Source organism: Lactuca virosa, chromosome 5 (assembly GCF_052849685.1).
Source record: "Lactuca virosa cultivar CGN04683 chromosome 5, Lactuca_virosa_CGN04683_v6, whole genome shotgun sequence".
NCBI classification, from domain to species: domain Eukaryota; kingdom Viridiplantae; phylum Streptophyta; class Magnoliopsida; order Asterales; family Asteraceae; genus Lactuca; species Lactuca virosa.
The window spans coordinates 279,355,404-279,369,437 of record NC_136430.1 but is presented as its reverse complement, the minus strand read 5'-3'; the positions used below and the strand labels follow the sequence as shown (position 1 = coordinate 279,369,437).

The window sequence follows — 14,034 nt, the reverse complement described above, 5'->3', positions numbered from 1 at the left end:
CTTTTACATTTTTTCATAAAAACTGGATGTTTTTTGGCAACTTTGCTCCTCATTCTTTAACCATTTTGACACTTTTGGTCCTTACAATCAATATTTTTACACTTTTTAGGAACCTTTTAATCTTTAAAGTTTGGCCACAAAACTTTAACGGTTTGACAACTTTGATCCCTTTTCTAAAAAGTTGCTAATTCCTACCCCTTTAATTCTTTAGCCATTTTGACACTTCTGGTCCTTGCAGTCAAAACTTTTACATTTTTTCATAAAAACATGAAAAAAACGGTCCGGGGCAAAGTCCGGGATTTTTATCCTTACACTTTCTACGTCTGTCATATTTATCGATTCACAAACAACATTGAAAGCTTCTGGCCCCCGCGTAGCGGGGGTAACCTTTCTAGTTATTATTATTATTATTATTATTATTATTATTATTATTATTATTATATAAAACAATTTTATTTGTTCTTTATTTTAACATAATTAATATAAATTATTTATAAAATTATTTTTATTTTTTTTAATTAATTATCTAAATTATATGAAATCATATTATTATTTATTCATAGCATTATTTATTTATCTTTGTTTTTGTGGTTTAATTTTTTTTAAATATTTTTGACGTTTTATTTGAATATATTATTTAATGTTGTTTTTTAGGTTTTGTTCGTTTACATTATCTACAATTTGACGATTTATTTGAACAAACAAATTAAAATAAAAATGTGGATAACTATCAATCATACAATATAATTATTTAATGCTAATTTTTTAGGTTTTTTTCATTTAAAACATTCATTTATATGTTTTACTTGTTATTATACTATTTATTAATTTAAGATATTATATTTGAATTCTATTTCTATTTTTAAAATAAATATGAGAGAATTTTTTTATTATTTCAGACAATATATACTTAATAAGTATTAACAAGCGGTAGATTTTATTTAAGATTATTCTCTTAACAAATAGTTATTAAAATATAGTTGTTATTTCGATAGTTGTTATGAAAGTATGATAGTTGTTTATCATAATATTTAAGATTATTCGTTTAAAAAGTAACAATAAAACCTCTTAAAGCTGAATAAAAAAGATAAAGCGCATGAATGAATGATATAAATGAAAAACACATAAAAAACAACATTAAATAATTATATTTGATGTTTGATAGTTATCCGGGGTTATATTTTAATGTGTTTATTCGAGCAAAGCATAAAAAAACGTTATATAATGTGAACGAACAAAACGTTAAAAAAAACAATATTGAATCGTATATTCGAATAAGACGTCAAAAATATTAAAAGATTTGTAAACTACAAAAACAAAGATAAATAAATAAAGTTAAGAATAAATAATATATATATATATATATATATATATATATATATGTGTGTGTGTGTGTGTGTGTGTGTATGTGTGTGTGTGTTTACATTAATTGTGTGCTAGAATGCACCAATAAGAATTTAGTAAAATTAAATACTTATTTAATTAAATAAAGATAGATATTAAATGATTTTCATAATTGTATGTATATATTAAATGATATCCATAATTATAATTCTCTTTTTATAGAAACTAATTAATTTCGTTACTAATGTCAACAATAACATTCTTTCAGAATGAATTTGCATCTAGATTTTTATGTATGGGTTCATGTTTTGTTTCACGACTCACTCACTTAAAATAAAATAAATTTGCATTGATTATGAAGAACGAGAGTGTATTTTACTAGAATACACTTTCATTCTGCTAGAATACACTCTCATTCTTCTAGATACGAAATCATTTTGGAAAAATATTATTGCTGACATTAATGACGAATTTAATTAGTTTCCATAAAAAGAATTATAATTATGGATATCATTTAATATACATATAATTATGGAAATCATTTAATATCTATATTTATTTGATTAAATAATAATTTAATTTTTATTAAATTCTTATTGGTGCATTCTAGCACACAATAGATGTGAGAAACATTTAAACCTACCTCTATATATAAAAATGATATGTGCTTCAATTTTAATGATCCAAATTTTTTTTTTCCATTTTTTTTCTCTCCAATGTAATACTATGCTCGATTTTATGATTTGTATTTTTTTTAGATTTTTTTTTCAATTTTTTAAGGTGTCCTCACGAGTCCTTACTTTAAAAAGAGTCCTCTCCTGATCCTGTTTCTATATATATATATATATATATATATATATATATATATATATATATATATATATATATATATATATATATATATATATATATATATATATATATATAGAGAGAGAGAGAGAGAGGGGGGGGGGTGAGAGAGAGAGAGAGAGCAAAATATAAAGATAATTTTATAAGAAATCTATACAAATTCTATTAAAATAAAAAACAAATAAAATTGTTATATAATAATAATAATAATCATCTCTAATAAATAAAGAACATTTTGTCACTTGTCAATTTTTTATGCATCTGGACACATGTAATTTTGTGGTTAATTCTTAAAAATTAATTTCCACTTGTCATTATGTGGTAAATTTTGATTTTCTTAATTAAGTATCTAATTTTTAGGTTATAGAAAGTAATTAATGTGTCATTAATATGTTTCCTTTAATATATATAATTCAAAATTGACATGTTTTCTTTTAAAGTTCATTGTCATTTTGGGCAAAATAGTCTTTATAAAAAAAATAATCAAACTTTGTTGCTTTTTATTGACAAACTAAAAAAAATGTTATATGGTCAAAATATAATTATTTTTCTATAGTTTGTTTTATTAATATAAACTGAATTATATATTTATTCATCATTTTGTTTGTATATATATTTTTTGAAATTTTATTTTAAAAAATACTTAATGTTTGCACAATGATATTTAATATTTTCTTTAAAAAAATATTTAAAGTTTATATCTTCATATATAATTTTTTTTAATCAACTCGTGTAGTACACGAGTTTCACACCTAGTAATTGATAAAAGAAAAATAAAGGATAAGTTAGTCTTTTTATATAAATCAATGACCTAAACTGCAATATTCATAAACCAAAGGGATACAATCTATTAATTTTTAAATTTAGGAGCTAAAACTATAAATCTGACCAAAGTATAGGGACCATTTATATAATTTACACTCTACGCTTGATTCATAAATGAATAAATTGCATATATTGATAATCAAATTTTGCTTATTTTCTCGTTTAAAATCATCATTTTTTTCTGCCAAAATAGGAGTCTGGAATTTCAATTATTTAAGATAATGAATTTAAACCAGATTTTTTTTTAAAATAATTTATTTTTATACTATTTAGTCATTCTTGGTTTTGATCATTTTTGAATCAAGAATTTTTTTTATATGTTACTTGTAACCCAAATTAAAAAAAAATAATAATAAAATAAAATAAAAAATAAGAATTTGTACTTTAAGTGTTTATTTATATAAATCGGTTAACTTAAATAAATAAAAATTGCTTATTTTTATTACGATTTCAAAACAATTTAAAAAAAAAAAAAAAAAAAAAAAAAAAAACCAAACTTATGAAGAAACTCCCTCAAGTCTCAACTCCTTCAGGACCTGGTCATACAAAACCTTACTCAGTCGTCATCATCATCACTATGCGCCTTCAACCCCACTCTCCCGCAAAACCAAAAACTCACACATCCTCTTTCTCTCTCTAGAAACTAGAATCTAATATATTCTCTACTCTACTCTCTCTCTAGAGACCTGATTGATTGCGAAATAGTTACTTTATTCCATGTCTTAGTCTTTAAGTTTATCGTCAACGAAGAGTCAAACCATGGGGCACATTAGCGAGAACATTAATGTCATGGGAGCATTCGAAGCGATATCGATCGGTAGCCCAATTTTTAATGGGGGAAACGAAGAAGACGAGGGATCGACTATGTCGGAAACCCAATTGCAGCAAACCGGAAAGGATCCGAGAAGAATTGCGAGAGGGTATGCCACTTTGTGCTTTAGTTTTTGCTTTGTTATTTGATTTTTCTTTACTAATTCTTCATATATCTTCATTTGTTTACTTTTGATTAGTGATAGAATGTAGTTTTTTTTTTTTTTTTTTTTTTTTTTTTTTTTTGTTCTTCATTTCTTTATTTATGTTTTTTTTTCTTGAAATTATGTTCTTGTTAAATATATACTTTTGAATGTAGTTCATTACTTCATCAGTTTATTGACTTTATTCCGTGATTTTTTTTTTTTTTCAAAATTTTACCTTTTCTTTGGGTAAAAACTCATAAGAGATTCTTGAATTTAGATATCTTTTTACTTAAATTTCTTATTTGTGTGTATAGAGTCAAATTCCCTGGGTAAGAAAAGGCTTATGGCGTTTTATTTGTAAATATTTATGTTTAGTGTGTTTCTTGTTATGAAAGAGAAGAACAATCATATTCTTAATTTTATATTAATTATTACTTCATTCATGAGAATCGTATAATTGGTTTCTTATCTATTTTCTTAAATATACATGGATGCTATCTTCTTTAGTTTATTGCATAAAGTTCTTTAATTAGTTCACATAATTATAATTCTTGGCTTATAATAACATGTTACTTATTAAATGTTGTGTGTTAAAAGCTGATTATCAAATCATTTAATTAGTTCACATATCTTTCAGACATCATTTATCCAGTTGATATGTTGAGAACAGAGGAAAATGTTTTACAGAATGATATGAATTTTTGAATCAAAAGATCCCTTTCATATTGATTCCTCATTTAGTTTTCCCATCAAGTTTTTTAACTATATCTATATGATAGCCTTAAAGCTCTAAACGTGAAAACAAAATGGTGTTTAAATCCATCTCCAAAGTTTGAAGATTTCATGTTGTTCCCCTTTGTTTTTTTTATTGCAGTTACCAGATTGAATTATGTCAAAAGGCTTTAATGGAGAACATTATAGTGTATTTAGAAACAGGTTGTGGCAAAACCCACATTGCTGTTTTACTTATTTATGAGATCAAACGCCAGATGAAGAAGTCCCAAAAGGAGATATGCATTTTTCTTGCTCCCACTGTGGCTCTTGTTGAACAAGTTAGTAACTTTCCTTTGTTTCCTTCTTTACCCTTTGTTCCTTTCTTTTTCTTTTAAAAAGTGTTGTTTGATATATTTGAGAAGCTTTTCACTTTTACTACTAGTATGGCCTTGATGATGAAAATTGAAGACTTAGAACCAATAATTATTCACTTTGACCGGTCAAATTTAGATTTTATTGTGAAATATTCTTCTTGTTCCTTATCATACTTTATTTATGCAGCAAGCCAAGGTTATAAAAGATTCTTTAGATGTAGAAGTTGGAATCTATTGTGGGAGTTCTAATCGTTTGAAGGGTCATCATGATTGGGAGAAGGAATTGGAACAACACGAGGTTTGTTGCTTTAATTTGACAAAGGGTATATTTGTAATTTCTCAATTGAAGTTCTTGACTCTTGATCTTGATAATGTATGTTCTTCTACAGGTCTTTGTCATGACCCCACAAATCTTGTTGCATAATTTATCACACTGCTTCATTAGGATTGAGCACATTGCCCTTCTTATATTTGATGAGTGCCATTATGCACAAGTTGAAAGTAATCATCCTTATGCTGAAATCATGAAGGTAGTAATTAATTACATGTTTCTTGATGTTTCTCTTTCATGCTTTGAATATATTTTGGTCAATGCATTTGACTTTTTTTTTTTTGAATTAATGCAGATATTTTACAAACCAGGTGTTGCTAAACTTCCCCGTATATTTGGCATGACTGCATCACCAATATTTGGGAAAGGTAATATGATCATGTTTGGCATATTTTTGCATTGTATATTAGATAGGTAAAAATATGTACTTCATCTAAATGTTTAGTATGTCATTATTGTCTTATTAGGTGCTTCTATTGGTAGTCTTGAGACCTTACTTCATGCCAAGGTGTGTCATCTATGTCACAAGATTCATTTTCTGCCAATAATTATTCATTTTTCAATAATTAAATTAATGAAAACTGATTTAAATTCAACATTTTCTTTATCGAACATTTTTATAGGTTTATACTGTTGAAGCCAGGGAAGAGCTAGATCGATTTGTGTCATCCCCTAAAGTTAATGTCTATTATTATGGCACTACTATAAGCAATTCATTAAGCCCTCATGTTACTTATTCTGCAAGACTTGAAACAATAAAGGCTGAGGTAAAATCTATTTTATGTCTTTTTTTTTGGTTAAATTTTTGCTCAATTATACAATTAACAACCCATTGCTAATTATGTGTTTTATTTGCATATTAGTGTATGTTAGCTTTGATCACAAAGATTGAGGATCTTTCTATTCTTAAGAACACCAAAAAGGCACTTCAACGTCTTCATGGAAATCTGTTGTTTTGTCTTGAAAATCTTGGCCTTTGGGGAGCATTACAAGTAAGTTCTCATTGCACTATTGATCGTACTTGTGATTTTATAAACCCTAAACTCTAAACCACTAAATATGATTTTGTTTCAAATTGTCAAGGCATGTCGGATTTTGTTGAAAGGAGATCTGGTTGAGAGAAATGAAGTTATTGAGGTAAATGAGGAATGTAGTGATGATATTCTATGTGGAAGTTTTCTATCACAAGTTGCTTCCTACTTCACTTCCGAATGCAAAAAAGGTACATTTTATTCTTTTTGTTTTTCTGTTTTCCAAAAAGCATTTCTCCTTTAAGTTGTTCTTTCTGCATTAAGTCAAAAAGAAGCACTCATATATAAGCTTCTTCTAGATTACCCTATTGAAGCAAACTGCATGGAAGCTGATTTATCATCCGTGGAGGCTTTGAAAGTTCCGGATTTCTCTTGGAAGCTCTTACGACTAATCCAAATTCTTTCCAATTTTAGGTTTGTAACACATGGGAAGAAAAAGCAATCAACTTTTGAAACTTTTTTTTCACCACTGAACGATATTTTTTACATATGTATGTTGTTATTCCCAGGGCAATACCGGATATGAAATGTATAATATTTGTGAATAGAATCATAACTGCTAGATCGTTAGCATATGTCCTTCAACAACTTAGGTTTTTATCCGCATGGAGGTGTAGTTACCTTGTTGGGGTCCACTCAGGGCTCAGAAATATTTCACGAAAAAGCACAAACGCCATTTTAGAGAAGTTTCGTTCCGGTGAGGTATGCATTATGCTACTTTACTCCTATTTTGTATGAATACTTGTTTGCATAAAGAGGTCGTGTCACAGTCTGTCAGTGTCAGTGTCAGGGTCAGTGTCATTGTCTGTTATGTCATGTCATGCATAACAAGTGGAGCCTCATTTTACAAATATGTGTATGCATAAAGAGGTAATTTAGGGTTTTGTTATGTCAGTTGAATTTGTTAGTAGCAACAAAAGTGGGAGAGGAAGGGCTTGATATCCAAACATGTTGTCTTGTTATAAGATTTGATCTTCCGGAAACCGTTGCTAGTTTTATACAATCAAGAGGTCGTGCACGCATGCCACAATCTGAATACGCCTTTTTGGTAGATAGGTAACACCCTTTTCTTTTCTTTTCTTTTTTGGTTTTAATATAAACCCTACCCCTATATTCTATATCTTAAACTATTACATATTTGCAGGGGGAACCAAAAAGAGATGAATTTAATACAGAACTTCACCAAGGATGAAGCCAATATGAACAATCAAATATCTTCACGATCATCAACTGTGAAATATGTTGATTTTGAGGAGAAAACATATACAGTTGATTCAACAGGTGCCACCATTAGTTCAGGATCTAGTGTCTCATTACTTCACCAATATTGCTCCAAACTCCCACACGATGAGTAAGATTTTCTTTTCTACATGTTTGGAACCATAAGTTTCTTGCATTTGCATATTAATATATTCTAGAGTAAATTACATTTTGGATCCCCAAGTATAGCTGATATTTGCAAATTTTGTCCCCAAAAAGTTTTCTTTTGCATCTTTGGTCCTTATTTGAGGTTCTTGTAACACTTGTGGTCCTTGTAGTTGTTCCAAGTAAAATGACTATAATGTAATTTAGTTTGAGTAAACTAGCAAGTTTATGTGTGTTACTAATCAACATTGTAAACTTAGTAATTTTATTTTATGTATAGATTCTTCAACCCTAAGCCACGGCTATATTTCTTTGATGATGCGGAGGGAACGGTTTGTTACATATATCTTCCCGCAAATGCCCCTATCCACCAAGTCATAAGTTTGCCTCAACCATCTCGTGAAGCTGCAAAAAAAGACGCCTGTTTAAAAGCATGCCAACAGTTGCATCAATTGGGTGCCTTAACCAACTACCTCTTACCTGATGATGAAGTTGATGAAGACACCCAAGATTCTTCTGATTCTGATTCCGATGAAGGTTAGTTTCATAAATGAAACAAGTTATAATCTTTATTCAATAGTAAATTTTTATTTTATTTAATGAAAATTGTGAACAGAGGATAACTCACGAAGAGAGCTCCATGAGATGCTTGTTCCCTCTGCTCTTCGAGAACCCTGGATTAAATCCAAACGTACAATGATTCGTCTCAACTCCTACTTTATAAAATTTAGCCCTTTCCCTGCTGATAGACTTTATAAAGATTTTGGTCTTTTTTTAAAAGCACCAATCCCTCAAGAGGCTGAAAGAATGAAACTTGATCTCCATTTGGCTAAGGGTCGATCTGTCTTAACCGAAATCGTCCCATGTGGCGCCTCCACATTCAACAACAACGAGGTAATCATATTACAGTGTCAGTATCAGTGTCAGTGTTAATAATATCTATGATAATTTATTTATACAGATTGTGCTAGCGGAGAGGTTCCAAGAGATGTGGCTAAAGGCGATAGTGGACAAGTCGGATTTTGCTTCCAATTTTGTCCCTTTAGGAAAAGATGATGTCAGCAATTCCGTCTCGACATTCTACTTAATGCTACCTGTGACTGTTGACCGAGGAGGATCGATGAGTGTTGACTGGAAGCTGATTACAAGATGTTTATCATCACCGATTTTTAAATCTCCACGAGATATTGCATTTGATCAACATCAACCTTTTTGTTTGGATGATTGCTTGTATCTTGCAAATGGGCCCACACGGATCAATGACATAGTGAATAGTTTGGCTTATGTTCCATGCAAAGATACTTTTTTCTTTGTCTCGGATGTTCTTCATGAGAAGGACGCGTTCAATCTTTTTAAAGAAGACACAAATTATGTCGACCACTATGCGGAAGTGTACGTCTTTACCCTTTCCAATTGTAAATTTACGTAATTGCCCCTTGTGAGAATCGAGTTGTTTACTACTTTCCTAATTTGTGAACAGATTCGGCATCAAAATGTTGCACCCCAACCAACCTCTTTTAAAAGCCAAACAACTCTTTCGATTGGACAACTTGTTGAGGAAGAGAGGGAATTCTGGTAAGTTGTAAACCGGTTTAATTATGTCTTCTTCTAAAACCTAAACCCTAAACCCTAATCCTGATATTTGAAACAGAGCCACGAGAAAAGGAGGAGCATTTTGTAGAGATACCTCCTGAAATATGTGTTGTGAAAATTCTTGGTTTTTCAAAGGACATTGGAAGTTCATTGTCATTATTGCCTTCAATTGTACACCGATTGGAAAGCTTTCTTGTTGCAATTGAACTGAGGCATAGGCTCTCTGCTTCATTCCCAGAAGGCTCACAAGTTTCTGCAGATCGCGTATGGATACTTAGTAATACTTTCGTTTGTTCTTATTACACCATTGTTTCCTCTTTTTTATGAGATTATTATTTTTTGGATTTGTTAGATTTTTGAAGCAATTACTACAGAGAGATGTAATGAACGGTTTTCTCTTGAAAGACTTGAAGTGTTAGGTGATGCGTTTCTCAAATTTGCAGTTGGTAGACACCTTTTTTTGTTGAATCATGCCCTTGATGAAGGACAACTAACGAGAAAACGTTCCAATATGGTTAACAATTCCCATTTATTCAAGCTTGCATTATCCAACAATCTGCATGTAAGACTCTGTTTCTTTTCTTTTTCCTATTAAATGTTACTTTTTGAAAGCATTTGATGAATTTTTGTCCAGGTTTACGTACGTGATCAACCATTCGAGCCTTTCCATTTCTACCCTTTGGGTCGAAGATGTTCGAAAATATGCACAGAAGCCACAAGAGTCAGCATCCATTCTTCACATGAGAGCAATTTAACCACAGGTGTAACCACTGAAGTTAGATGCAATAAAGGTCATCATTGGTTACAAAAGAAAACCGTTGCAGATGTTGTGGAAGCTCTTGTTGGAGCTTTTATAGTTGATAGTGGTTTTAAAGCTGCAATTGCTTTTCTTAAGTGGATTGGTATCCCAGTGGACTTCAAAGACTCTCATGTTGCTAATATTTGTGCTTCCAGTGCTATCTTTACTGCACTCAGTGATCAAATTGACATTCCTACCCTTGAAAGTCTTTTAGGGTATCGCTTTCATCATAAAGGTCTTCTCTTACAGGCCTTCTTACATCCATCTTACCATAACAATTACGGTGGCTGCTATCAGGTAAACACCACAATCTCAACCTATTTACTTAAATATGTGTCTACTTTAGGGTTACTTATGATAACATTTTAACAGAGATTGGAGTTTCTTGGAGATGCAGTATTGGATTACTTGATCACCTCTTATCTTTATTCGGTATACCCAAACTTGAAACCCGGTCAACTCACCGATTTAAGATCCCTTTCAGTCAACAATAATTCATTTGCGGGTATTGCTGTAAATCGATCTTTCTACACATATATGCTATGTGATTCCAATAGTCTTGTCATGTCTGTGGATAAATATGCCAAATTTTTCAAGACTTCTGCATCAAAAAATGGTGTAGTAGAAACCGTATCATGTCCTAAGGTAACTTACTATACTTAAATATTTTATTATATCTTGTATGATAATTAATAATTTTTTTATTTTTCAGGCTCTTGGTGATTTGGTGGAGTCTTGTGTTGGAGCCATTCTTCTTGATTCAGGGTTTGATTTGGATGTGGTTTGGAACATAATGATCTCGTTTCTTGATCCTGTGATGAAATTTTCCGCATTGCAGCTTAATCCTGTTAGAGAACTTCAAGAACTTTGTCAATATTATAATTGGGAATTGACGTTTCCGTCCCTAAAGAAAGACGGGGCGTTTACGGTTGAAGCAATTGTTGATGGAATTGAAGTTAGTGACGCTGCTTCTGCTACAAATTTTAATAAAAAAACCGCCAAGAGAATCGCGTGTCAGAAACTGTACTTGTCGTTGAAGGTAAAAAGACTAATATACCCTTAGGTTCTTTTACACGGTTTTCTTACGTGGGTTTATGGTGTTACAGGACAAAGGTTATAAGACGAAAGTGAAATCGTTAGAGGAAATCTTGAAATCGAGTAAAAAAATGGAGGCGAAATTGATTGGATACGATGAAGTCCCGACAGATATTGACGTTTCACGTGCCAATCAAGCTGTGGACTTGAACTCGGATAAAGTTAGAAATATTCCCATAGAAGGGCATTCTCGTCATTTAAATTCTTCGGTTAAAAGCAGTAGCAGTATTAGACGGTTGTCACAGCCCACACCTCAAAGAAGCCCTTCTTCCTCAGACGTCAGTGATAGCAATTCACAAGCTCCTTCAGGTTAAAAAAAAATTAATTTTGTCTCACTAACAGATATCTGTCTGAGTCCCAGTCAAATCTGTTCTGTCATGTCATGTCATATCTAACAAACGCTCCCTACACCTATAAATATCCGGTTTCTTTTCAGGTGATGGGGTGAAGAAATCATCGGCAAAATCACATTTATATGAAATTTGTGCTATCAACTGTTGGAAACCACCTTTGTTTGAATGTTTCCAAGAAATGGGACCCGCCCACCTCAAACAGTAAGTTGAAGCGCATCATGGGTCAATCTGCAACAAGTGTTATATACTTATATACATGTTTTTTTTTTTTTTTTTCATTTAGGTTTGCATTCAAAGTGACAGTGATAATTGAAGAAGCCTCTAATACAATCTTGGAGTGTGTAGGAGATCATCGTACTAAAAAGAAAGATGCAGCTGAGTTTGCAGCTCAAGGGGTAATTTGGTACTTAAAGCAAGTCGGGTATTTACAAAATTAGGATCCGGTATTTTTCTATTGTGGTCAATGTATGCATATATATAAAACTGGATGTAGTGTAGTGATAGTTATGACTTGTGTGAGACAAAGGGTATACATATAGTATAGAGCCCTGTATACACACACAAAGTCGAGTGTACCATTTATGAAGCTGTATGCCTAATCTTCATACAATTATGAATGATGTGATGTGTTGTCTGCCTTCTTGTGTATTGGAAGAAGTAGTTAAAAAGTGTTTTTGGTGAAATTTGTAGTTTATTCAACAGTTTCAGTTTTAAAGAAATGTCTGCTTAAGGTCGTAGTCCAGATGTTATCTGTTTGTTTCTAAGGTGGTTTTTGGTTAGCAGTGAAAAATCATTATTGGTTTGTATCTGTATGTGTTTGATAGCAAGTTGGAATGGAATGTGTGTGATTGCCCAAAAAATATTGAGTTGGTTTATACTTTATACATAAGATTTCAGGATTATTCCTAATACCAGGGCCAACTTCAACCATTTGGACGGTTTTTAATTGCAACTTCACAGATGATAATCGATCAAAATTAAGGCAACATCAATTTTCAGAACTCAACTTTTAATGTGGTCTTAAGGATAGCTGGCTGATCGAAATTGTTAATTGCAAGTTTAATTCGAGTTTGTCTTCTTTGAGTGTGTGTATCATTTTTGGGATCAATTTACAAAGAAATTTTGGGTTGAGGTGGAGTTCAAAGTAATCACATCAAGTGGTTAACAAAAATTCGAGGTCAGATTGGTGTTCAAAAAAAAAAAAAGGTTGGTGTTCTTAAGGTTCAAGAACTAATTGTTGGCTGCCATTTTAATGGGATCAATTAAAGAGTGAAAGAGTTCCACCATAGTGGTACAATAGTAGGCATTTGATACTCTTTGTAAATCAACATTCATATAATGATGACCATAAATATGGACGATAATAGTTGTTGGAATGATAAAAGTAGTGTTTGTCATATTAAACCAACATTTTAGTTACCCCACAATCTGATCTAAAGTAGTTTACTAGATGATTTATGTTGTTGAACAAGTCTTCATAAATCAATGAATATATGTGCTAATAATTTGTTGTATACATAATTCCACTCCAGTCATCCTCACTATAACCAATAGAAATAACTATGGTCCATAACTTATAAGTTCCATCTCCAAGCACTTCTTTGTGCTCGGATGGATGAAATTCTTGTGAAATTTCATTCATAAGTGAATTTGAAGGGTGTTGTTATTGGCACCCGAATTACACATGTCAAAACCATTTTACTAAGTCAAAACCACTTTTGACCTGGTTTAAACTCCAAATTGAAATGACATCTACTCATGCCCCCGCAATCTCCCTCTTTTCTTCACACATTTTTTTTTTGGAAATTGTAATGTTCTTATTTCTTCGATTAACTAATGATTATTGATATACATATATTAAATTATCAAGAAAAAAAGCAATAACTAAATAAAAAAGAGACACAAGTAATATAAAGAAAAAAAAGTATCACGATAGCTAGCTACAAATCTATATTTAATACCTATTAATTATTTCTAAATGACTATTATACTTAATAAAACATAAATTATTTATTTCTAAACAACTATTATAGTTAATTATATAAATTAGAAGAACAAAGCATAATGTTTGAGGATTGGCGACGGAACGATAGGGTTTTCATATTATTTTTAGAAACTATGTTTTTATAGTGTTTTGGAAACTATGTTTTTTTAGCTTTTAACAAATGAGTTTTATATTACTTTTGGAACGAAGTTTGATATTATATTCTATCCCAAAATGAAAATTTTAGTTTGAAATTTGTGACGTTACATAGATATTGTTGCACCTGTTGGTAATTAAATTTACAAGGTCGGTATCATTGACTATTTCCAATATATAACTACCAATGAGCACGAAAACCTAAAAAAATGAACTTTAAGTTACTTATAAAGTTTTTCTATCAAAACACTTAAAAGTGTTTATT

At 30.7% G+C, this 14,034-nt stretch overlaps 1 protein-coding gene across 1 annotated transcript; it reads left to right on the top strand.

The window, feature by feature from the left end:
* The first annotated feature begins 3,568 nt into the window (after positions 1 to 3,568).
* DCL4 (dicer-like 4) lies at positions 3,569 to 12,312 on the top strand. The gene is made up of 25 exons (XM_079047189.1): positions 3,569 to 3,938; positions 4,849 to 5,026; positions 5,250 to 5,360; positions 5,452 to 5,592; positions 5,689 to 5,761; positions 5,861 to 5,901; positions 6,017 to 6,160; positions 6,257 to 6,385; positions 6,477 to 6,615; positions 6,724 to 6,838; positions 6,934 to 7,126; positions 7,320 to 7,480; positions 7,569 to 7,775; positions 8,070 to 8,326; positions 8,406 to 8,683; positions 8,751 to 9,181; positions 9,270 to 9,364; positions 9,441 to 9,646; positions 9,735 to 9,944; positions 10,017 to 10,478; positions 10,554 to 10,826; positions 10,894 to 11,220; positions 11,288 to 11,585; positions 11,713 to 11,830; positions 11,913 to 12,312. The coding sequence occupies exons 1-25, from the start codon at positions 3,778 to 3,780 to the stop codon at positions 12,064 to 12,066; spliced, it is 4,902 nt and encodes a 1,633-aa protein (XP_078903315.1). The 5' UTR covers positions 3,569 to 3,777; the 3' UTR covers positions 12,067 to 12,312.
* Positions 12,313 to 14,034: the final 1,722 nt, after the last annotated feature.

Bases quoted from the DNA above. Each gene is read 5' to 3' on its own strand.
- DCL4 (XM_079047189.1), top strand. From the start codon at position 3,778: ATGGGGCACATTAGCGAGAACATTAATGTCATGGGAGCATTCGAAGCG. The intron at 5,762-5,860 runs GTAATATGATCA...TTGTCTTATTAG, and splicing joins ATCACCAATATTTGGGAAAG to GTGCTTCTATTGGTAGTCTT. The intron at 8,684-8,750 runs GTAATCATATTA...TTATTTATACAG, and splicing joins CCACATTCAACAACAACGAG to ATTGTGCTAGCGGAGAGGTT.